Source organism: Notothenia rossii (genome assembly GCF_949606895.1).
Source record: "Notothenia rossii genome assembly, chromosome: 6".
NCBI lineage: Eukaryota > Metazoa > Chordata > Actinopteri > Perciformes > Nototheniidae > Notothenia > Notothenia rossii.
In genome coordinates this window covers 58,758,176-58,783,875 of record NC_136909.1, presented here as the reverse complement: position 1 = coordinate 58,783,875, position 25,700 = coordinate 58,758,176, and the positions used below count along the sequence as shown (strand labels likewise).

Genomic DNA, 25,700 nt, shown 5'->3' with positions numbered 1-25,700 from the left:
GTTGCAGGTTGCCTGACAGAAGCCTGTTACCAGCTACATGTCAACCATGTAGAGGTAAATATAAATATAAATGACAAATGAACACAATTCATGATATAAAATACTTGCAGAATGTGCATTATCAGTTAAGAATTATGAATCACAAATTATTTTCTGAAGATTTAAGAGGATATATGCCTCCCAAAGTATAGTAGTGATGTACTTAAGTTTATTAAAAATTAAAATGTCCCCTATTATGCAAAATGGAGTCTTTATCATGAAATACGCAATGGTATTTTTTCCCTAACCTTACTGTAAAATATATGATTGGTAAATGTTGAGTTTAATAATTAAAGTTTAATATAAGATAATTGCTGGAACATGTTGTTCTAGTTTATTTTCTGGAAGTGTGTTCAAACTATGGCTGTCAAGCGATTACAAATATGAATTACATTACATTACATGTTCCTTGTTAGACGCTATCATCCAAAGCGACTTACATACTCAATACTGTGGGCAATCCCCACAGGAGCAATTTGGGGTGAAGTGTCTCAGGGACACAACGACATGCTGACTGCAGTGGGGTTTGAACCTGTGCTCCCCTGATCCCAACACCAAGGCTCTACCCACTGCGCCACACACCTCCATTAATCTAATGAATTACATGCTTTGTGATTAATTAAACTAAATTAATGTAAATTAATCACATATAGCAATATTTGCTGTGAGAAGCATCTCAAGAGGTGGGAAGTAACTAAGTACATCTACTCAAGTACTGTACTTATGTACAATTTTGAGGTACTTGTACTTTACATGGGTACTTCCAGTTATGATAATTTGTACTTCTACCCCACTACATTTCAGAGGTAAATGGAAATATGATCAAGTGTTAAATCAGACTTTAGTTCCACCTGGAGTAAATCCACAAGCCCTGCAGTATACAAAAGTCATTCAAAATAGCTGCACCTTTACCAGCTTTGAGAACACTTTAATGATCAATCATTATAAAACATATCATATATATTATTCTGAAATGGACCAATCTGCACAATCACTACTTGTATTGTCGCTACTTTAAAGAGCTTACGAAGAAGTAGAAGATCTGAGTACTTCTACCTTTTACTCAAGTACAAGATCTGAGTAATTCTACTTTTACTAAAGTAAAAAATCTGAGTACTTCTACTTTTACTAAATCTGAGTACTTTTCCCACCTCTGCACACCTGACGTTACTCGTAATTGGCAACAGAGCTATGAGTTATGGCAGTGGAAAACTGTGCATTTCTCCATCTGAATATGAAGACTTTTGGCCGGATGTTTGGACAGATTGCTCGTGTTTCTGCGAGTGCGCGATAAACTTATGAAAACGAGCATTGTCTACATCGAGCCTTGTAATGTAACTATTTATCTAGTTGAACACAATAAGATGTCTCTCTCAGTTTCTTAAATCCTCACCTTCTTCTCTTCTCCCATGTTTTGTTACTAACCCTTTCTCCTCTGTCTGTGTGAGTGGTTGGTGTGTCTTTCTTGCTGTATGGATGTGGCTCCCATCTTTAGCTCTCCCAATGCTGTCCCTGGTCCTGCTGTCCCTGCATGGCCCCGCTCCTCCTGCATCCCTCACAGCCATTCCCATTGTTTCATGCATTTACATACCATATTCTGTCTTTGCTTTCTAGTCTTGATACCTCCCTTGTGTATTAAACAGTATTAAAAGCCATACTGTGTTATGTCCTAAGTATTCACTCAGGTCTTTCAGGAAACTAAGTTTGCATTCACACCTAATAGTCCTCTTCTTTGGTGTGTTAACTCTTTAGCCCCACGGACCTGCCGAAGGGGCCAAAATCACAACATCTGCAAGCAAAAGTGTCTCAGGGCTTCTTAAGATTTAATAAACTATGAATGTTTCATATCTATGTAACGGAAAGAAACTTTTTTTTTCAAAAAAACCCTCAAAGCTGAGCCTGTGAATTAGCCACGGGCAAAAAAATCTTAAGGCCGTTAGCACAGAACTCTAGCTATACCGATCGATATAGTTATTGGATCTGCACAAACAAGTTTAGCTAACATCCTGAGATTCCACAGATTATAGAAATATAAGGATCATCACTGAGCGATCAGAACTCGTGACAGGGGAAGCAAATACAGACAACACACGATGTAGCTTTAGGTAGCAGAAAACGGAGATAAGCTCACCTTAGCTGTTATTCTGATCAAAAGTCGTGTTCAATGGCATTAAAACGAGAAAAGACGCGGCTGAAGGTTAATCCATAGGTTAATCTAAGGTATCTGTCACTTTGAAAAAATTATTGATAATCCATAAAACTATTTTTATGCAAAAAACGGAGAATCAAAATGAGCTACTAATGGTAGCCACCAGAGGCTAGCGCAGCTTCCGGTTTTTCTACGCGTCACTATCACTCCTTATTTGGTAACCTGTGTGTGTATGTGGAACTTTCCCTCGATTCCATTGGCTCTGACGGTTAGCAAGAGATGTCAATCATCCAAATCGACCAAGGGGGGCCAGAGATATAGAAAATGCACCCAAATGACCCTAGAAGTGGGTTTTTTTTGCTAAATCTCTCTAGAAATGTCAAATGTCACTTGTTTTGCAACAATCTTGATACAGGGTACTTATTATATGTTGTACTTTGGATTCCTAAAGCTTTTAGTCTACTAACCCATCATCCAAGGGTAGTTTTTACTATAAGTAAAAAAAAAATTTCGGACGGACACTATAATTTACAGTTTTTTACCATGTTCAATCTGAATTTTCTTTAAAATAAAAAACATCTATATTGATTCTGACTTTTCTACATCCAACTCAAAGGTTTATCATTACTTTGAGAAAAAAGATTATTAATTAACCCCTTTTAGAAGTGTAGTTATGGTCATTTGTTCTAGAAATGTCATTTTCGAGCCTGAAATCTGAAAAACAGGCTTGGGGTTTAACAGGTTAAAACATTATAAACACATATAAGGACAGACTGCAGTAAGGAGGGTGTTTCACCGACGACTGGGGGGCTCTGATCAGATTGTACCACAGCCTTTTGTTGTACACAGGGGACCAGTGAGGTGAGCAGTCACAAGCAAATATTTAAGCAATAGCTCACGACAGGCCGTGGTATATGTTCATTATATCACAGCTAAGGGGCGTGGTTCGGCCCGACGCGAAAAACGGTTACCAAGTGTGGCAATATGAAAGAAAAATACACACTCTAATTTAAATAATTTGTATTAGTAAATAATGATGTTCAAAATAAAATAGTCCCTCCGTTGCCTTCTGCATGAAACATAGTGCGAGGTGGTTGCTATGCAACAACAGTAACAGCTAGCGAACATATTAGACTGAGAGCGTTGATCCATTATTTGGCTATTTATTTACATTGATTTGTATGTTGCCGTTTATTGAGCAGCCTCTGAAAACCTGTCCAGCATCAGTAGAATGGCTTACTAGGTTACTTGTATAGGTTGAGGTTGTTCTAGGCTGTTGCTTGGCGTGGCGAGAATATTGCTCCACTTTCTCCGGTCCCCGAGATTCGGCTTCCAGCAGCTCTGGAGAGAGCTTTCGCGCCTGTGGCCACTAACGGTCATAATTTATCTGCTTTGTTTCAAGACCCGCATCAGAAAGCTTTTGAATGGTGGTACTTTTCCAGTTGGTCTACCTGCTCTTCACGGAGCTCTGCATGTCGTCGTTTAGGTGCTTTTTTTTTTCTGGAGATAGGCCCTGCTCAATCCACTCCTCCATAGTAAGACCCCCCCGGAGGTCGAAGTTAACCTTAAATGTTTCCATCTTAAGCTTTGTAAGTTTGTTTCGTAACGGACGAAATGTAAATATATTTATAAAACGGACAAGTCAAATCAAGCAATCTGATTGGTCGATAGCGTTTTTGCGGACCTTTTTGATTACAGATTTGAAAACATCGTTGCTTGCTTTAAAAGTAGCACAATTCATTATCTCAAACCTTGGAAAGTATCTAGATATCCCTGCCCTAATGTCAAAGTAACTGGCAACTGAATATGTGTTGCCATTTGATGTCTATGTCTGGACCGCTGCGTAAAAAGGAGGGTTTCTGCCCCGTTACTTCTCCGCTGTTTTCTTGTCCCAGTTTGAAAAGCGCTTTTCAGCCCAACTGTATACAGTTACATCGAACGGACTTCTTTCTGCAGATGTGAGCGTCCTTAACAACGGTCAATAAGTCCTTGCTGCACATTATCCCTTACATGTTTCCATCTTAAGCTTTGTTTGTTAGTTAGTTTCGTAACGGACGTAATGTAACAGTTGTAACGGTTGTAGCTTTTCTCAGACGCGGAGGGATACTGACTTGTTGTGAAAAGTACCTACAATTCTACCCGTGGTATACGCTCATTATATCACGGCTAAGAACCAATCAGATTGCTTGATTTGACTTGTCCGTTTTATAAAAATATATATATACCAGCTTTGATAACACTTTAATGATCAATAATTATAAAACGTATCATATATTTCACAACTGCAAGACTGCTTCGAACACACAGCGTGGGACATATATGAACAGAGTACTTCTACTTTTACTCAAGTGCAAGATCTGAGTACTTCTACTTTTACTCAAGTACAAGATCTGAGTACTTTTACTCAAGTCCAATATCTGAGTACTTCTACATTTACTCAAGTACAAGATCTGAGTACTTCTACTTTTACTCAAGTACAAGATCTGAGTACTTTTACTCAAGTCCAATATCTGAGTACTTCTACATTTACTCAAGTACATATTACTGTATATCATAGAGTCAAGCTGAATAAGCCTCATACTGCTCTGTCTGTCTGTTGCAGAGGTCACAGCTTGGTCAGAGTGGGGGAGGGGAGGGCAATCAGGTGCACACTCTGCAGCTGCAAATGCTACCTTTGCAGATGCACGGTGAAACAAGCCACAGGAATATTGCCATTTCTCCCGTTGTTAAATCCCTGAATTCTGATGCTATCTTTAAATGTACTCAAGTACAAGATCTGAGTACTTCTACTTTTAGTCTGTACAATATCTGAGTACTTCTACATTTACTCAAGTACAAGATCTGAGTACTTCTACTTTTACTCAAGTACAAGATCTGAGTACTTCTACTTTTACTACAATATATGAGTACTTCTACATTTACTCAAGTACAAGATCTGTATATATATATATATATATATATATGTATATATATATATATATATTACTGTATATCATAGAGTCAAGCTGAATAGGCCTCATACTGCTCTGTCTGTCTGTCTGTTGCAGAGCTCACAGCTTGGTCAGAGTGGGGGAGGGGAGGGCAATCAAGTGCACACTCTGCAGCTGCAAATGCTACCTTTGCAGATGCACGGTGAAACAAGCCACAGGAATATTGCCATTTCTCCCGTTGTTAACTCCCTGAATCCTGATGCTATCTTTAAATGTACTCAAGTACAAGATCTGAGTACTTCTACTTTTAGTCTGTACAATATCTGAGTACTTCTACATTTACTCAAGTACAAGATCTGAGTACTTCTACATTTACTCAAGTACAAGATCTGTATATATATATATTACTGTATATCATAGAGTCAAGCTGAATAAGCCTCATACTGCTCTGTCTGTCTGTCTGTTGCAGAGCTCACAGCTTGGTCAGAGTGGGGGAGGGGAGGGCCTCTTACAACTGTAAGAGGGACTGTGCTTACAGTTGTGTCGAAATGCTACCTTTGCAGATGCACGGTGAAACAAGCCACAGGAATATTGCCATTTCTCCCGTTGTTAACTCCCTGAATCCTGATGCTATCTTTAAATGTACTCAAGTACAAGATCTGAGTACTTCTACTTTTAGTCTGTACAATATCTGAGTACTGCTCGTCTACTGTTGGGTAGCTAGGTCCAGACATGGTGCCGCAGGGACGGTCTGGGGTAACCAACACCACACGCATCACTCACTCCAACACCTGGTCCACTGCTGCTTTCACATATCTCACTGCCTACCAACTCCTAGCCAATCAGTTAATAACCACTGCAAATACACTACCTTGGCTACTCTCATCTGCTGCTACCTTTCATCTGCTGCTTGGACTATCTCTCCCGCTGCTTCAGCCTACTACACCACCAACCTCTCGCCCTCTCATCTACACTGCTGCTGACCTCCACAGCCTCAACAACAACCATCGTCTCCCTGCTGCTACTGCCACCGCAGCTAGCGCCGCTGGGATCCTCCGCCGACGCCGCTACATCCACCGGGGCGCTGGCCTCCCCCGCAACCGACACCTCCCTGACGGTTCACCCATCCCCTCACTCTGGACTATCCCCCACCCCCCCGCCATCCCCATCCACCGCACTGCCAACCTCAACAACCTTTGTACCCCCTCCCCTGCTCCACCATCCATCTCCCTCGCACTCCTGAACTGCCGCTCCCTCTCCAACAAATCACCTGTTATACACGAACTGCTACTGGACAATAACATTGATCTGCTTCTCCTCTGTGAAACATGGCAACAGCCCCTGGACTTCTACGCTCTCAACCAAGCCACTCCCTCCAACTACAGTTTCACTGCCAGACCCCGCCTCTCCGGGCGCGGGGGTGGTCTCGCTGTTCTCCACAAACAATCCCTACACATCACTGAACTGAACCTCAACCTCCCACCTATCTCATCCTTTGAACACCTTGCTTTCTCCCTCCCCAACTCTATCACTACTGTTCTAATCTACCGTCCCCCGAAGCCACACCCCTCTTTCCTCTCTGAACTGTCTGAACTACTCACCATTGCATCCTCTCTATCTTCCCACCTCCTACTTACCGGCGACTTCAACATCCACATGGATCAGCCCAATGCCCCCCTGACATCTGACTTCCTCTCCCTCCTTGACTGCTTCCACCTCACCCAACACATTGACTTCCCCACCCATACCAAAGGCCACATTCTTGACTTAGTCTGCTCCTCCTTTCTACCATTATCTAACCCCCAGCCCCTCCCCTTCCCACTCTCTGATCATCTCTGCATCCTCTTCTCCGCCCCTCTACCCTCCCCCCACAACCCCAAAAAACGCACCATCTCCTACCGCAACATCAAGGCAGTCAACCCCCTCACGCTCTCCCAGCTCATATCCTCTGCCTTCCCGCCCGACTCTGCCCCCTCTTCCCCTGACGACTATGCCACCACACTCAACTCAATTCTCTCTGACTCCCTCGACTCTCTGGCCCCCTGGAAAACCTCCTCTGTTTCATTCACCAACCCCGCCCCCTGGTACACCCCGGAACTCCGTACCATGAAACAGACCGGCCGTCAACTTGAAAGATTGTTCAAACGAAGCCACCTCACCGTCCACGCCGAAGCCTATAAAGTTCACATTTCCTCCTACCGTGATGCTCTCCAAGCCGCCAAATCTGCCCACTTCTCCACCCTCATCGACAGCACCAACCGGAACCCCCGCATCCTGTTTTCCACCATCAATAAATTGCTCCAGCCACCTGACATCAATCCACCCTCCTCCCCTGACCTATGCAACTCCTTCCTCCTCGCCTTCAACAACAAAGTTTCACAAATCAACAGCTCCCTAACTGCCATGACCACTATCTCCTCCAACCCCCACGCCCCCCCTCCTCTCCCAGTCCACCCGCCCTTCCCTCCCCTCACTGCCTTCTCTCCTGTTGACTCCTCCCACATCCTAGCCATCATCACCTCATCCAAAACAACCACCTGCTTTCTTGACCCCCTCCCTACGACCCTAACTAAGGCCTGCCTCCCTGTCCTCATCCCCCACCTCACCACCCTCTTCAACCAATCTCTATCCCTTGGTCTTGTTCCCTCCATCTACAAACTTGCCTCCATCACCCCCATCCTCAAAAAGCCCACCCTTGACCCAGCCAACCTCTCCAACTACCGCCCCATCTCCAACCTGCCATTCCTCTCCAAAACACTGGAGCGTATTGTCGCCACCCAGCTCCACACCCACCTCCAGTCCAACAACCTCTATGAACCCCTCCAGTCTGGTTTTCGCCCACTCCACAGCACTGAAACAGCCCTGGTCAAAGTAATCAACGATCTCCTCTCCTCTGCAGACTCCGGTGCCCTCAACATCCTGCTACTACTAGACCTCAGCGCAGCCTTTGACACTGTGAATCACTCAATCCTCCTACAAAGGCTGCGCCAACAGGGTGTTGAGGGCTCCGCTCTCGACTGGCTCACCTCCTACCTCACCGACAGGCAACAATTCATCTCCCTCTCTGGCCACACATCCGCCCTCTCCCCAGTCACACAGGGGGTCCCCCAGGGCTCAGTCCTCGGCCCCCTCCTCTTCATCTGCTATCTTTTCCCCCTTGGTCACATTATTCGCAACCTCAACCTTGATTTCCACTGTTACGCCGATGACACCCAGATCTACATCACCACCAAATCCCCTCACAACCCTCCCCTCACCCATATCGAAACCTGCATCTCTTCAATAAAAACATGGCTGACTCACAATTTCCTTAAACTCAACAGTGATAAAACAGAGCTACTCATCATAGGCACCAGATCAACCCTCAATAAAACAGGACCCATTTCACTCACCATTGAGAATTCGACCATCACCCCCTCCCCCCTGGCACGCAATCTTGGCGTTATCCTGGACCCCACCCTCTCCTTTGACCCCCATGTCAGCTCCATCATCAAGATCTCCTACTTCCACCTCCGCCGCATTGCCAAAATCAAACACTACCTCCCCCCCCGTGCTGCTGAATCCCTCATCCATGCCTTCATCACCTCCCGCCTCGACTATTGCAACGCCCTCCTCACTGGCATCTCCTCCCATTCCCTCCATAGACTCCAAATGGTACAAAACTCTGCTGCCCGCCTCCTCACCCACACCCGGACCCGTGAACACATCACTCCCGTTCTCCGCTCTCTTCACTGGCTCCCCATCAAACAACGCATCATCTTCAAAACACTCCTCCTCACCTATAAAGCCCTTCACCACCTAGCCCCCCCCTACCTCTCTGACCTCCTCATCCCCTACAACCCCCCCCCGAGCCCTCCGATCCTCCTCCACTCTCTCCCTCACAGTACCACCATCAAGACTCAAAACATTTGGCAACAGAGCATTCTCCAGATCAGCACCCCGCCTCTGGAACTCCCTCCCCCAATCTGTCCGCCACTCTCCCACACTGTCTACCTTCAAAACCCAGCTGAAAACATACCTCTTCTCCCAAGCCTTCAACTTACCCTACCCCCCAACCCACTGACTTCACTCACACCCCACGCTGTATCTCTTATTCACCCCACGCTGCATCTCTTATTCATACATTCATCAACTTTTTCTTTCCTCTTTTCCATTATGTTGTCTTTTGCTCGTTGTCCTATGCTTGCTCCCCCCCTGTGTTGTCCTTTGCCTGTTCATGTAATGTTCATGTTCAATTTTCTTGTCCAATATGTTGTCTTCTGCCTGTTCACCCCCTTTCTGTACTTTTAATTTTTTTTTTGTAAGCGACTTTGGGTTATTGAAAAGCGCTATATAAATAAAAGTTATTATTATTATTATTATTATTAGTACTTCTACTTTTACTCAAGTCCAAGATCTGAGTACTTCTACTTTTACTCAAGTTCAATATCTGAGTACTTCTACATTTACTCAAGTACAAGATCTGAGTACTTCTACTTTTACTCAAGTAAAATATCTGAGTACTTCTACTTTTACTCAAGTACAATATCTGAGTACTTCTACATTTACTCAAGTACAAGATCTGAGTACTTCTACTTGTACTCAAGTACAAGATCTGAGTACTTCTACTTTTACTCTAGTACAAGATCTGAATACTTCTACTTTTACTCAAGTACAATATATATGTATATATGTACAACATATCCAAACCTTTGAATTACTTCTTAAAGACTTGGTTTCAATTCCCAGTTCCTTGCAAACTTGCTAAAGAAAATGGAAAGACAACTAGGTTACTTTATGAATACATATCATCTATGTTTACAGGATGGTGGAGATGATCCAAGCCGTTTTTTAGGCAAGCAGATTTCCTCAATCAACACAATTCAGGAAGGTCTTGTCCAAGTCTGACATGGCATTCACACCTGAGTCGTTCACAGATATTCCATCCAGACAAGGAACTTGACACCACAAAACTAAAACAGCAGCCATTAACTGTTAGCCGTTAGCTGTTAGCCATGAACTGTTAGCTGTTAGCACACAGAGATCACAGCTCCTCATATCTGTTCAGAAACTGGAGAAAAGTTATAAATGTACAAACCAAAGACTGTCTGAGGTATGGCGGATACAGTCACTGCTTTATTTATGCTGGACGGTGTTGTGAGTGTTGACGGAGCAGCTTAGTCTAATCGATCAGATCTCCATTCAGAAATTCAACAAAATGATTCACGTGCACATTTCTCTGCGCGCTTTCCCTGCACGTCCACGTCTCCAAGTGGCACTCAAAAAGGCCCCATTCGCTTCATACTCTACTTTAAATAACCTACATGTTGTTGTGCTTACAGTTGTGTCGAACTATTAAATATACACTAATGGCTCTGTTACTCGATTTTCTGTACTTGGTTGTGTCGGCTAAAATATTTGCTTGCTTAATTCACGGCTTCTGAATCGTTGCTATTGTAACTTTTTGCTCCGATTCTCCCTCTCTCACACTTTCATAACACTCTCTCCCTCTTTCTCTTTCTCTTTGCATTTGACCATCAACTAGCCTCAGATTCCAAAGGCTCAAGTTGGACCTCTTATCTCTGATAACCATCATAAAATTATGTCTGTACTTGAGATTGGTCTGGATCAATTCTCAAGGAAATTACTGCTGGTCTGATTTGAACTATATCAAAGTACTTTCATATTAGACCAGCAGCAGTTCTCACTACAAGGGTTAAACACACTTTTTTCATTTATCAAGGGTATCAATGAGCCATTGAACATTTGGACCTGTATATAATGGCATCGTATTAAGGAAGCATATTAGATAGTTAGGTATTACTTTTTATACATTAGTAAAAGGGGTTTGTTTTCAGAGATAGCTCTAATATTTTCAATAATCGAATGAGGCAATCCTCTGAAGGTAAAATCATAGAAATTGTGAAAATTCAAATAACATCAAATTGTCCTGCAAGGTTAATAGAATAATAACAAGATATTAATCATTAAATGCATTGTCAATATATAGACAGATAGATAGATAGATTGATAGATGGATAGATGGATAGATGGATAGATAGATGGATGGATGGATGGATGGATGGATGGATAGATAGATAGATAGATGGATGGATAGATAGATAGATGGATAGATGGATAGATGGATAGATAGATGGATAGATAGATGGATAGATAGATAGATTGATGGATAGATGATACTGTTTTACTGACCCTGTTCATTCTTAATATATATATAGTTATTAAATAATATTATAATTTAAAATGTCACGAAAATTGTATAAATGGTAAATGGAAATATATATATATAGATATATGTGTGTGTGTGTATACAACTGTGCACTAATTTTTATCAAACAAAAGATAGAGAGTAAAATAGATTTTAAGTTCTGTTGAGATATTGCTCAGAATGCATTTAAACCATACTGCATGTTCCTCTGTGCATGTGTTTCAGGGGTGAAGTCCAGATCAGGGTGGGGGGAGGGGAGTGGTTAATCCAGACATTCAGGCGCATGATGAACCTGCAGAGCAATTGAGTACTATATTTGGCGCTAAAACTTCAGAGCAGCTAATGCTGCATTCATGTAATACAAAAATTACAGTTTTACTGTCCCCGACTCAGTAAGAAGTCCCTATTACAGTTTCTAAACTATGTTAATTAATCTCTCCTTAAAAAATCTTATTAGGGTTAGTTATTTCAAGTGAGAGAAATTCACTTCATAAGAAGCATTTTGGTTTTGAAACATTTTGCAAACTCCAACATGAAGATGCATTGTACTTTACATCTGCACCTGAACGCATCATTACAAACATCGATCGGCACAGAAGAAGATTACTGAGACGGAAGCAGCTCCACATGGTGTGTGAAAGAAGCAATACAGCAATTAGTATGAAATTACAGCAGGAAAAACCCACACAACTGCTCCAGGTAAGTGATATTTTATATATTTTAACTATGTTAGGTTGTTTAATGTTTTAGCATTCTCCGGCATGAGTGGAACTGCTGGGGCTAGGCTAAACTCTAAATTAAGCTAATGTTAGCATGTAAGAGCAGAACAAAAGCATAAGTCTTTTTAAGTCTTATTTTAATGTATGGTGTTTCATGTAAAATATATAGAATATGAATGCAAAAATGCATGCGTTTTTTAACCTGACATCTAAAATTATTAAGGCAAGACTCTAACATCTAAAATGTTTTATCTATCGGCAACGTGTGTCTGCGCCGATCAGGAGTCACAGCCCGCAGCCCCTCTCCCCCGCCGCACGGACTCCTCAGTGCAGAGAGTCTGCAAGGAGCAGCCAAACCCCCGACCCGTTCTGTAACACGGAGCCCGTTTCCTAAACCATGCTAAATATATGTGTGTGTGCATAAAGCTGAGTTATGATCGGTCATAATAACACCGAATTTGGTGTTGATTCAATCGTTTACAGTGAAATGTACAGCATACTTTTGGCCATACTCGTGCAGCCCTACAAACATGGGCGGCGCCAGAGATTTTCTGTTGGTTGTTTAGCCAGGACATTTACTTTAGCACAAATCCATCTACTAATATGTCAGCCTAACTATTATGATGTGTCTAACCTTTCTTAATGTTTAGCATGAGCAAATGTAATATATCTTAAATGCCTGAATGTTAGACTATGATCTCCTGTTCCAGCATCTTGAATTTTTTCTTAACATATGGACTGTTAGCTGGCTTTTGATTGAGTGGCTATAGGTTTGGCTACATATTCGAAATATAAACAGATCTGTTGTTTCTGTCAGGGTGCCTGTGCCGCTGCTGATGGGCCCAAAGACACAAGAGATACAGACATGGATGACACTGACATTTTGGATGAGGGTAGGTCACAGTTGTATTGAAATGCTGACTAAAAATGGAAACAAAATGACAAATAAAAATGTCATGGCATTTAAACACGTTGATGAAAGTTACTTAAATCTATGTCATGTGGCACTCAATTACATTGTTCTGTTGCTTTTTTTATTCCCCTCTATGTTCGTCTAAAGGAGAGGGGTCAGAGATTCCAGAGGCGATTAAAGATTAAAATAAATGCCTTTATATATTTCTTTTAGATGTGGCGTTTCTGTTATTATTAACACTGCTGCTTTAGTTGTTCTGACTGCTAAAATCCTCTGTTAATCCTAATTTTAAAGCCGATATTCCGTGGGGTCGGGAGGGGGCTCGGATCCTTGTCACCTTTTTCATACCTGATGAGTTTGCATTCCTGTTACTAGTTCCCTGCACCATTGATCACTCCACTGGGTGGTTGTGGTCCTTTTCTCATGGTACCAGCCATGTAATAAGGTGGGCGGCCCATTGAGTTAATTTAGGTAAACAGAATCAAAGAAAGCAGATTTTAGCTCACTAATATTTGACAGTGACAAACACGTTAACCTCATTGTCCATCACTGTCTCAATGAACGGTTGTTCTTTCTCACAAGCATATTACTGTCTTGTGTTCATATCTCTACTCTTTATACCCCGGGAAATCCCTTCCAAAAAGCCCTTAATGTATAGGGCTTATATTATTAAAGTTTGCCAACCAATTAAAAGGACATGACAATATGTTTATCAGGTGGTTGCTTTTGTATTACTATGTAGTTCATTTGTTGTTTTTGTGAAGTGTTATAAGTTTGTACAGGAAATAAATACTGATTGCTGTCATTATTGATTGCCTTTGCAAATGGCATGAAAGATCATTCTAATGTTAAAGTAACTCTTAATGTCTGATGTTCGTTTATCTCTTAACAGAGCTCTCACGACCCGAGCACAAGAGGCTTCATCCAGAACCTGCTGATACAGACGAGAGAGGGAGAAATAGAGTTAAAAGAGTAAGAGAAGTAGAGTTAGTAGAGAAATGTACCAACAAAAAAAGTACAGTATAAGTACTTCATTTTATTTCTGGTAGCAGTCAAACTAGTACTGAGTCCAACAGTGTCAGCCTTATTAAGGACTTATGTTAAATATTACTCAAAGATATCAGAAAAACATGCATTATTGTACTCTTGTACTAGGCTATTACCGTAAAGGCACTATTAATCGTCACCTGTATCGTGCAAGAGGGTCTAGCTGGATTGTTAATAATGGCCACTGATATTTATTTGAAGCTTAAAGTAGGCTATCAATTTGTGACAGTTCAGTTGACAAAGACAGTCCAACCTTGCAAATGTTTGATAGCTTAAATATACACTTGCATTGGGGCAACTTAGTGTGAAATAAAAAATGTTTTGTCTTTGAATCATGAAAATAGATATCGTTTTTTATCATGGGTTTAAAAACTAAAGTATTGCTTTTAAAGAAGAGATTAGTACTATGATGTTTCCAACTGATTTTGATAGTATCTGTCAAACTTTTTCTTTTTACAGAATGTTGGTACCGATGAGGACTCTGACTCAGGTGATGAATGCAGCGAATATGTCCAGGCGAATACTCCAGGCGTAACTCAGGTCTCAGTGAGTCACGCCCCTCAAGTGTGCATTTCAATAGGCAGGAAGACTCTGCTGATTGCGGGAAGTGCAAAAACATTTTAAATAGCGCATTTCAAATCAGATTAACTCAGTGTGCTTCCAGAATCGGCGAGGACACTATCGATACTGACTCAGCAATCACTGTAAGTTATATTCTTGTTTAAATAGACTTCTCTGTTTCATTTATTCTACTCTGTATAATTGTTCTGTAGTTATTGTAGCTAAAACGGCGATTTCTGAGAGATTTTAAAATCTCAGATCTGCTCAACTCCAGGCGTAACTCAGGTCTCGGTGAGTCACGCCCCTCAAGTGTGCATTTCAATAGGCAGGAAGACTCTGCTGATTGCGGGAAGTGCAAAAACATTTTAAATAGCGCATTTCAAATCAGATTAACTCAGTGTGCTTCCAGAATCGGCGAGGACACTATCGATACTGACTCAGCAATCACTGTAAGTTATATTCTTGTTTAAATAGACTTCTCTGTTTCATTTATTCTACTCTGTATAATTGTTCTGTAGTTATTGTAGCTAAAACGGCGATTTCTGAGAGATTTTAAAATCTCAGATCTGCTCAACTCCAGGCGTAACTCAGGTCTCAGTGAGTCACGCCCCTCAAGTGTGCATTTCAATAGGCAGGAAGACTCTGCTGATTGCGGGAAGTGCAAAAACATTTTAAATAGCGCATTTCAAATCAGATTAACTCAGTGTGCTTCCAGAATCGGCGAGGACACTATCGATACTGACTCAGCAATCACTGTAAGTTATATTCTTGTTTAAATAGACTTCTCTGTTTCATTTATTCTACTCTGTATAATTGTTCTGTAGTTATTGTAGCTAAAACGGCGATTTCTGAGAGATTTTAAAATCTCAGATCTGCTCAACTCCAGGCGTAACTCAGGTCTCAGTGAGTCACGCCCCTCAAGTGTGCATTTCAATAGGCAGGAAGAATCTGCTGATTGCGGGAAGTGCAAAAACATTTTAAATAGCGCATTTCAAATCAGATTAACTCAGTGTGCTTCCAGAATCGGCGAGGACACTATCGATACTGACTCAGCAATCACTGTAAGTTATATTCTTGTTTAAATAGACTTCTCTGTTTCATTTATTCTACTCTGTATAATTGTTCTGTAGTTATTGTAGCTAAAACGGCGATTTCTGAGAGATTTTTAAAATCTCAGATCTGCTCAACTCCAGGCGTAACTCAGGTCTCAGTGAGTCACGCCCCTCAAGTGTGCATTTCAATAGGCAGGAAGACTCTGCTGTCGCCCATCAGCAGAAAATAGTTAACTAATTACAGGGGCGTGCCCCCAAAGCTGTGAGAACTGAGCAATCAGGTATCCATCTTAAGTTGCATTTTCCTGGAGCGTCAGCTTCAGCGTCAGCTTGACGAAGACTGACAAAGACATTAAGAGTCCTGTGTGAGTAAGACTGACAAAGACATTAAGAGTCCTGTGTGAGTCACGTGGGAGGCAAAGAGGAGGCAAATCCTACTCTGATTGCGCCAAGTATCGCTGGTGTTATTTAGTTTTATTCAATTCTCTTGGGTTCTCTAGCCCCTCATGCTATAATCATGTGTATTTTCTGCATTCCTGTTCATGTGTCTTCTCGCAATTATCACTGGCCCCGTGTTTCTCCTAGATCTCACCGGCCTGCTCTCGTCTATCCCACATACTCCACTGAGATCCAACATCTCGTTTCAGGGGGCCTGTGGAACTGCCAGTCAGCTGTTCCTAAGGCTGACTTCATCTCTGGCTACGCTTCCCTGCAGTCTCTGGATTTCCTTGCTCTCACGGAGACCTGGATCACTCCATCCAACACATCCACCCCAGCAGCTCTCTCCACAGCATATTCCTTCTCCCATACACCCAGACCCTCTGGCAGAGGAGGTGGCACTGGTCTCCTGCTCTCTCCCAAATGGAGCTTTTCCCTCTTCAAGCTACCTAATTTCACTCCTTCCACCTTTGAATTCCATGCCGTCACAGTAACCCATCCTATACAATTAACCATTGTTGTTCTCTACCGTCCACCAGGCGCCTTGGGGGACTTCTTGGAGGAGTTAGATAATCTCCTCTCACACATCCCTGAAACTGGCCCTCCCGCTGTACTTCTCGGCGATTTCAACCTCCAGACAGGGAAGATATCTGAACTAACATCTCTGTTAACCACCTTTGCTTTCTCACTGTCTCCATCCCCACCAACTCATAAAGCTGGCAATGTCCTTGATCTCATATTCTCAAGGAACTGCTCTACTTCTAACCTCTCTGTAAACCCGCTCCACACCTCCGATCACTTCTTCATTTCATTCTCTCTACCCCTTTCCAAACATAACAACCTCATCTCTTCTAACTCTGCTCCTGTCCGCCGTAACCTCCGTTCCCTCTCCCCCTCTACCTTTACCTCATCGGTGCTCTCAGCCCTCCCTTCCTCTGACTCGTTCCAACTCCTGCCTCCAAACGCTGCTGCAAAAACTCTCCTCTCGACTCTCTCATCCTCTCTGGACTTTCTCTGTCCTCTCACATCGCGGCCGGCTCGTCAGTCCCCTCCTGCTCCCTGGCTAAATGATGCACTGCGTGCTAATAGAACCATCCTTCGGGCAGCAGAGCGGAAATGGTGGAAATCCAAACACCATGACGACCTCCTAACCTATCAGGCTCTCCTCTCCTCTTTCTCTGCTTCCATCTCTCAGGCAAAAAGCACTTTCTTTCAAGATAAGATCCAATCTTCCTATTCCAATCCCAAAAAACTATTTTCTATCTTCTCCACCCTCTTGGACCCCCCCAAAGCACCTCCCCCCTCCTCCCTTCTGTCAAGCGACTTTGTTAACCATTTTGAAAAAAAGGTTGATGATATTCGCTCTTCTTTTTCTGACTCACCTTTACTCACCGCTGGGTCACCAGACCCTCCCTTCACCCACACACTGACCTCCTTCTCCCCTCTCTCTCCAAGTGAGGTTCTTACCCTCGTTACCTCTGCCCGTCCTACCACCTGTTCTCTGGACCCTATCCCCTCAAACCTCCTTCAGACTATCGCTCCTGATATTCTACCATTTCTCACCCATTTCATCAACACTTCTCTAACTTCTGGTCACTTTCCAAACAGTCTCAAGGAGGCAAGAGTAAACCCTCTCCTAAAGAAACCCACTCTCAACCCGTCTGATGTTATTAACTACAGACCCGTCTCTCTCCTCCCGTTCCTGTCTAAAACACTTGAACGCGCTGTCTTTAAACAACTCTCCTCTTATCTCCATCAGAACAACCTTCTGGATCCGCACCAGTCTGGTTTCAAGGCAGGTCACTCAACAGAAACTGCTCTCCTTGCTGTCTCTGACAAACTGCACACTGCTAAAGCAGCCTCCCTCTCCTCTGTCATCATCCTTCTGGACCTGTCTGCTGCATTCGACACGGTGAACCATCGGATCCTCCTTCGCACTGTCCAAGAACTTGGAGTTTCAGGCACTGCACTTTCCCTCCTCACCTCATACCTCAACGACCGCACCTACAGGGTTACTTGGAGAGGGTCCGAGTCCGACCCTTGTCAATTAACTACAGGGGTCCCTCAGGGCTCGGTTCTTGGTCCCCTCCTCTTCTCCCTGTACACAAACTCGCTCGGGTCTGTCATTAGCCCGCATGGTTTTTCATACCACTGCTACGCTGACGACACCCAACTAATTCTGTCCTTTCCCCGCTCAGAGACCCAGGTCGTCGCACGCATCTCTGCTTGCCTAGCAGACATCTCTCGGTGGATGTCTGCTCATCACCTCAAGCTCAACCTTGACAAGACTGAACTGCTCTTCCTTCCGGGAAAAGATTGTCCCACTCTTGACCTAACAATCAACATCGGCACCTCTGTTGTTTCCCCGACTCAGACTGCAAGGAATCTGGGTGTGGTCCTAGATAACAAACTGTCCTTCACTGCAAACATCGCTGCTACAACCCGCTGCTGCAGATACACGCTTTACAACATCAGGAGGATACGTCCCCAGCTGACCCAGACATCAGCGCAGATTCTGGTCCAGGCTCTCGTCATCTCACGCCTAGACTACTGCAACTCCCTCCTGGCTGGTCTACCTGCATGTGCCATCCGACCTCTGCAGCTCATCCAGAATGCAGCGGCTCGTCTGGTCTTCAACCTTCCCAAATTCTCCCACACCACACCGCTCCTCCGCTCCCTTCACTGGCTTCCAGTAACTGCTAGAATCCACTTCAAGACACTGGTACTTGCGTACCATGCTGCGAATGGATCTGGCCCTTCCTACATCCAGGACATGGTTAAACCGTACACCCCAGCACGTGCACTCCGCTCTGCATCAGCCAAACAGCTCGCTGCACCCGCACTGCGAGGGGGACCCAAGTTCCCGTCAGCAAAAACACGTGGGTTTGCTATCCTGGCTCCAAAATGGTGGAATGAGCTCCCCATTGAAATCAGGACAGCAGATAGCTTACACATCTTCCGACGCAAACTGAAAACTCATCTCTTTAGACTCCACTTCGAGCGATAAAATTACTAACAAAGCACTTATATACTAATAAAGGGCTGGCTTTCTAAATGCCAGTTGAGTAGCACTTGAAATGTTTGGCTCTATGAAACCTGATGTACTTATATGATTCTGTTTTCTTAAAGGTTGTATCTTCCTGGTCGAATGCACTTATTGTAAGTCGCTTTGGATAAAAGCGTCAGCTAAATGCAATGTAATGTAATGTAATATGTCCCTTCGCAGAGCTCCTCGGACAGCGAAGGCTGCAGTAACGGTGAGGGTCCAATTCAGCCGCCAGTCCATATAGTTGCTAAAAATCTCGTAAAAAAGATTGGCACCAGCCACCCTCAAAATGATAATGGTGTACAGAAAGGTGAGGAAGATGTCGAGAAGGGGTCTAAAATAACAGTGAAGAGCTGCACCAAGGGAGACAAAAGAAAATGGGACAAAAAGCATTACTGCATCTTTTGCAAACTCCCACAAAGTAAAATTGCACGTCATTTGGAAAGAAAGCACCACAGCGAAGAACTAGTTTCAAAAGCAACATGCTTACCTAAATCCTCCAAAAAAAGACGTCTGATGTTGGATCAACTTCGTTTTAAGGGTGACTACAACCACAACATAGCTGTTTTGCAGTCAGGACAAGGGGAGTTGGTGACTTCTAGGCAACCATCAGAAGAAGCGGATCCACATGGCTACTTGCCCTGCAACTATTGCTATGGCTTTTTTGTAAAAAGTGAGCTGTGGAAGCATGAGGTTAACTGTAAAAAAAAATGTGGCCTACCTCAGGAAAAATCACGGAAAAGGAACAGAGTCCAAGCTGCAGCTTCGTTTCTCATTCCTGTCAAAGGAAATGCAACAGAGAGATGTTCGAAAATACTTTCCAGAATGCTGCATGATGACGTGTCTCTGGAGGTAAAATCTGATCCACTTATCTGTGAGTATGGGGACAGATTGTTGGAGAAGCATGGTAGCGATGCTTCTAAAGATGGATATGTCAGTCAAAAAATTAAGGAAATGGGAAGGTTTGTCATAGCTGCAAAGACACTTAACACATCGGTGAAAACACTTCAGGATATCTTGGTTCCTCCGATGTTCAAGTTGGCTGTTGATGCAGCTAAAAAGGCTTCTGGCTACACAAAAGCAAAGTACCGTTATGATCGGCCATCTCTTGCTCTAAAGCTTGGACACACTCTGAAGACAGTTGGGGACATATTAATAGGGCAATACGTCAAAGAAGAAGATGAGGCAGCTGCCAACAGGGTGAGGAGCTTCCTGGGTCTAGTCAGCTCAGAGTGGAACCATTATGTTTCACATAGGGCAAGGACTAATTTAGAAGAAAAGAAATGGAACAGAAAAGAAATGATTCCTCTCACTGAGGATGTACTCAAGCTTCAGAAATATTTGAAGTCCGTGGAGGAAGATGCAAGCGAGAAACTCGCCAAAGGTCCTGATCCCAAAGCCTACAGAATGCTGAGTGAAACCATCCTGTCACAAATCATACTGTTCAATCGCCGGCGCCAAGGCGAGGCAGCTAAAATGCTGCTTGATACTTATCACAGCAAAAACACAGAGGATTTGAATGAGGATGTGATGCAGTGCCTTTCCAAATTGGAAAGAGACCTGAGTAAGGAGTTCACAAGAGTTGTGATTAGAGGGAAAAGGGGTCGAAAGGTACCTGTGCTTCTGACAAAGCGGATGACCAACTCACTGGATTTCCTTCTTGAAAACAGAACGCAAGAAAATGAGATTCTAGAAACAAACATCTATGTCTTTGCTACAGCAAACTCAGACTCCAACGTCCGAGGTTCGGACTGTCTCCGAAAATTTGCTCAGTTGTGTGACGCCAAACATCCTGAGACCCTGACCTCCACTCAGCTGAGAAAACAAATAGCGACACTCATTCAGATAATGAACTTACAGGATCATGAGATGGATCAGGTCGCTAAATTCATGGGACACGACATACGAGTACATAGGGAGTACTACCGCTTAACTGAAAACACTATGCAACTGGCGAAGATGAGTAAACTCCTTATGGCCATAGAAATGGACACCAACGTGTACAAGGGGAAGTCTCTAGATGACCTTGACTTGGACCTAGGAAGTGAGTATCTATCTCTGGTAGAACTGATACATTTTTATCGGAAACTAGTAGAATAAAAATAGTAAAAACGTTCTCTTTGTTTTAATTACAGTTGCTTTGTCTCAACACGATAAAGGGGGCACATCTCCTAGGCAACGAGATGGTAAGAAATTCACTACAGAACATCACATTTCATTTAGCTAATGCTTTTATCCACAGAGGTGTCAGGGTTCATTATTAAAATGCTGTGCTAATTTACTGCCATTTTCAGTGACCTTTAAAGATCTTTTCAATATAAATTGCTCTAAATTTCTGTTTGTTTCCCTCTTTAATAGAGCTATCCAGAGCCAAAAAGCAGAAGCTTCATCCGGAACCTTGTGATTCATCCCACGACTCGGATGGTACAGTAGTTTCATATAAAGCTTTCTATTGTATAATGCAAAAAAGGATATAACTAAGTTTATGTATAATAAACCGTCTTTCCTCTTCACCTAGATGACGAGCAAAGACGGGTTCTCGTGAAAAGACCAACAAAAACTAAGACACATGGTAAGCTTGCTTGGTGCCTATTTAGAACCACATTTTTATTTTAATTGCATTAAACTCTTAACTGTACAGCCCTTGGGCCATTACAAACACTTGGTCTCTTGGTATTCACTCTGGAAACCACTCTAAGACACTAATACAGAAAATAGTACTGCAACTATTTTATTCTCACTACTACTGTTTACTATTGCTACAACTACAATGATTAATACTTTTACTGTTGCCATTTAAATAAGTACCACTTTTTAGTGTAACTACACCTTCACTAATTACTAAAATATAGGCTTTACTACTTTATACTTATTTGCTTTCTAACATTCTTGCATAACATCACATTGTACAATCTTACATTGCATATACTTTCTAAGTTCCTTGAACCTACTCATTTACTTACTATTACTCACTAACTGCATTTTTTTTACGCACGAGTCAGCCCTGTTGATGACTGCTAGCAGTTTAGTTCATTCTATGATTTGTTGACTTTTATTGAGTGATCGTCTTTTTGTTTACTGTTCATTAAGGTTCTGCTGTACAGAAGGGAAAACAAAGAAGGCCCTGGAGTGAGGCAGAAAAAAAGGCTGTGTGGAGTCAACTTGGCAATTGGATTACACTGATGAAAGTCCCTGGTAAAAAAAAAGTGCACTGAGTGCGTAAATGAAGAACCTGCACTTAAAAATAGAAACTGGCGAGACATCAAAAATCACGTTCATAATACGATTGAAAGCAAAAAAAAAAAGTCCCGCTGTTAAGAGATACATGACTCTAAATGAATGCTAATGTTGCGCCATATTTCCGAGTGTAGATAAGCAGCTGTGTGCTAGCATGTTCACCGTGTGAAATATGGTGATGTCTACGGTGGCCCTGAAGTGCAAGTCAAAACAACATTTCAGGAAACACCACAGCATTTCAACTTATACGGAAAGGGTATTTCTTTAGGGAGAACACTTCTTGTTTGTGATTGGACAGAGCCAGCCAGAGAAGCACTGCTGTGATTGGTGGTTTTTGCTGCCAGTCAAGAAATGACGCTTCGTGAGTGGTCGGCACCCGACAGCGCAACATGTCCCAAAACATTAGCCGTTAGCTGTTAGCCCTCAGAGCTCACAGCTCCTCATATCTGTTCAGAAACTGGACAAAAGTTAAACAAGAACAAACCACAGACTGTCTGTGTCATGGAGAATACAGTCGCTGCTTTATTTATGTCTGTAGGCCGTTGTTGTGAGTGTGGACGGAGCATATACAACGTTAGTTTAGCCTGATCGATCCAATCTCCATTCAGAAAACACGCATTTTAAAGGTGTTTCTCCTGCCGTCTGTCTGCAGACTTGTCACAGCATTAATTCATGGTTTTTACTAACCGGTATCAGTATGTAGTTACTTCGGCATCATTTTAAAACATGTATTACAATTAAATCACAATTAGAGCAATGCGAATATTCAGGGCTTATCTCCATTTAAATACTATGGTAGACTACAACAAAATTAACATATTTTACCGTGATTTAATTGTAATACACGTTTCAAAATGATGCCGAAGTAACAACATACATGTTAGTAAAAACCATGAATTAATGCTGTGACAAGTCTGCAGACAGACGGCAGGCGAAAAACCTTTTAAAATGCGTGTTTTCTGAATGGAGATCGGATTGATCAGGATAAACTAACCTGTAGCTGCTCCGTCCACACTCACAACAACGGCCTACAGACATAAATAAAGCAGCGTATTCTCCATGACACAGACAGTCTGTGGTTTGTTCTTGTTTAACTTTAGTCCAGTTTCTGAACAGATATGAGGAGCTGTGAGCTCTGAGTGCTAACAGCTAACGGCTGATGTGTTGGGACATGTTGCGCTGTCGGGTGCCGACCAATCACGAAGCGTCGTTTCTTGACTGGCAGCAAAAACCACCAATCACAGCAGTGCTTCTCTGGCTGGCTCTGTCCAATCACAAACAAGAAGTGTTCTCCCTAAAGGAATACCTTTTCCGTATAAGTTGAAATGCTGTAGCGTTTTGTGAAATGTTGTTTTGACTTGCACTTCAAGGCCACCGTAGATGTCAGTGTTGTGTCACATCTTGTTCTCACTGCCCCAAAGAGGACAACAATCTTCAGGGTCAAATACGAGTTGCCCAACCTTTACCAGTGGCCAATCAGAAAACGTTCATAAGTTACTAGTATTATGTGGAGGCCTCTAGTTATTTGTTATTATTACAGTTATTGTCTGTGATCTTAAATCCAATATGAGTCTGCCATGACTGTTCTTTCTAAATGACATAAGGTCCCGTAATGATAATCCTGTGTGAATATGGCTTTACAAATCATTTGTGAAAGTTTTGGAGAGCACTGTCAAATGATGTCATCCTGAAGATTGGTTTGCCAGATTGTAGAAATCTCCTTTCCAATATTGTGTTGTTTCCACGAAATCTCACCAAAAAAAAGTGGCTCACTCTGTGACACAAGTAGTTAGTAGAGAGTCAATGTAGAGTTAGAAGAGAGAAATGTTAATGTAGAGTTAGAGTGAATGGACAGTAGGTGAGTGTTTTTGTAACTGCAGTTCAACACGCCTGTCAAATAAATCAATCTGTGATTTATGGTTCTTGCATTGTTTGTTTTGTGAAGGAAGTAATACCTTGTCTTAGGTCATGTTCACACCAGCCTTGTTTAGTCTGGTTTAATCAAACCCTGGTGCGTTCAACCGCTTGGTGCGGTTCGGCCTATAAGCTAGGCTATATTTGCTTGTGACTGCTCACCTCACTGGTCCCCTGTGTACAACAAAAGGTTGTGGTACAATCTGATCAGTGCCCCCAGTCGTCGGTGAAACACCCTCCTTACTGCAGTCTGTCATTATATGTGTTTATAATGTTTTAACACACCAAAGAAGAGGACTATTAGGTGTGAATGCAAACTTAGTTTCCTGAAAGACCTGAGTGAATACTTAGGACATAACACAGTATGGCTTTTAATACTGTTTAATACACAAGGGAGGTATCAAGACTAGAAAGGAAAGACAGAATATGGTATGTAAATGCATGAAAAAATGGGAATGGCTGTGAGGGATGCAGGAGGAGCGGGGCCATGCAGGGACAGCAGGACCAGGGACAGCATTGGGAGACCTAAAGATGGGAGCCACATCCATACAGCAAGAAAGCAACACCAACCACTCACACAGACAGAGGAGAAAGGGTTAGTAACAAAACATGGGAGAAGAGAAGAAGGTGAGGATTTAAGAAACCGAGAGAGACATATACACCGGCATAGACTTTAAATTAAATAATACAGGGGCCTGCAGGCAGGGACTGAAACATATAATTATAGAATATTACATAAATAATGTTTTAGGATTCAACAATCTCTTATCTCTTTGGATAACTGGACTTAAACTCACACTGTACATTTTACATTTATACTTAATTTAATATTCCATTCCTACACACTTAATGTATATAATATCCTGCTTTATATTTATTTTGTTTACAGTAAATTGGTATTTTAACATGTATATGTTCTACTTTTTTAATGCTGTTTTATTTCTATTTGTGATGTTTACATTTTAGAATTGTTTATTTCTAGTCTTTTAATTTCTCTTATGTGCAATGCTAATCTTTAATGCTGCTGCAACGCAAACAATTCCCAAATTGGGATCAACAAAGTACATCTAATCTGATACTCTTTCTGCCAACAAATAAGACACTAAACTACTATATCATATACAAATAAAAAAGTATAAATACACATGTACTCTTCAGCCATGGAGCTCATAAAATGTTTTTGGGAAGAAAACTTGTCAAAACTGCTGGGGAAAAACACACTTAAATATGCCTAGCAACTGTCCGGTCCTCACAGCACCGACCAAATTCACCACTTGTGTGAAAATGTGTGTTTTAACATTTTCAAGTGACTTTCTGTCTCACTACCCCCATCTGGTGTTAGAAATATTTTTTTCATCTTTGTGGCTATAGCAGAAAGGGGGGTCCTCACAACCTGCCCTTGGGTCATGGTCCTCACAAAAATAGCAAAACATGTATGTGTGTGTGT

At 42.4% G+C, this 25,700-nt stretch overlaps 2 protein-coding genes across 4 annotated transcripts in view; one reads left to right on the top strand and one right to left on the bottom strand.

The window, feature by feature from the left end:
- Nucleotides 1–25,700, bottom strand: part of LOC307044209 (gamma-aminobutyric acid receptor subunit pi-like) — a 241,866-nt gene that overhangs the window by 80,816 nt on the left and 135,350 nt on the right. The gene's annotated exons all lie outside the window — the stretch shown is intronic.
- Nucleotides 15,587–25,700, top strand: part of LOC307044207 (uncharacterized protein) — a 47,841-nt gene continuing 37,727 nt past the window's right edge. The window contains exons 1-5 of one of the 3 annotated variants that reach the window (XM_079689283.1): nucleotides 19,320–21,146; nucleotides 21,238–21,288; nucleotides 21,461–21,526; nucleotides 21,621–21,674; nucleotides 22,193–22,467. In XM_079689283.1, the coding sequence (XP_079545409.1) occupies nucleotides 19,619–21,146; nucleotides 21,238–21,288; nucleotides 21,461–21,526; nucleotides 21,621–21,674; nucleotides 22,193–22,317 (1,824 nt within the window). In that variant the 5' untranslated portion in view covers nucleotides 19,320–19,618 and the 3' untranslated portion in view covers nucleotides 22,318–22,467. The other 2 variants (XR_013809578.1, XR_013809577.1) reach the window with 2 other exon arrangements.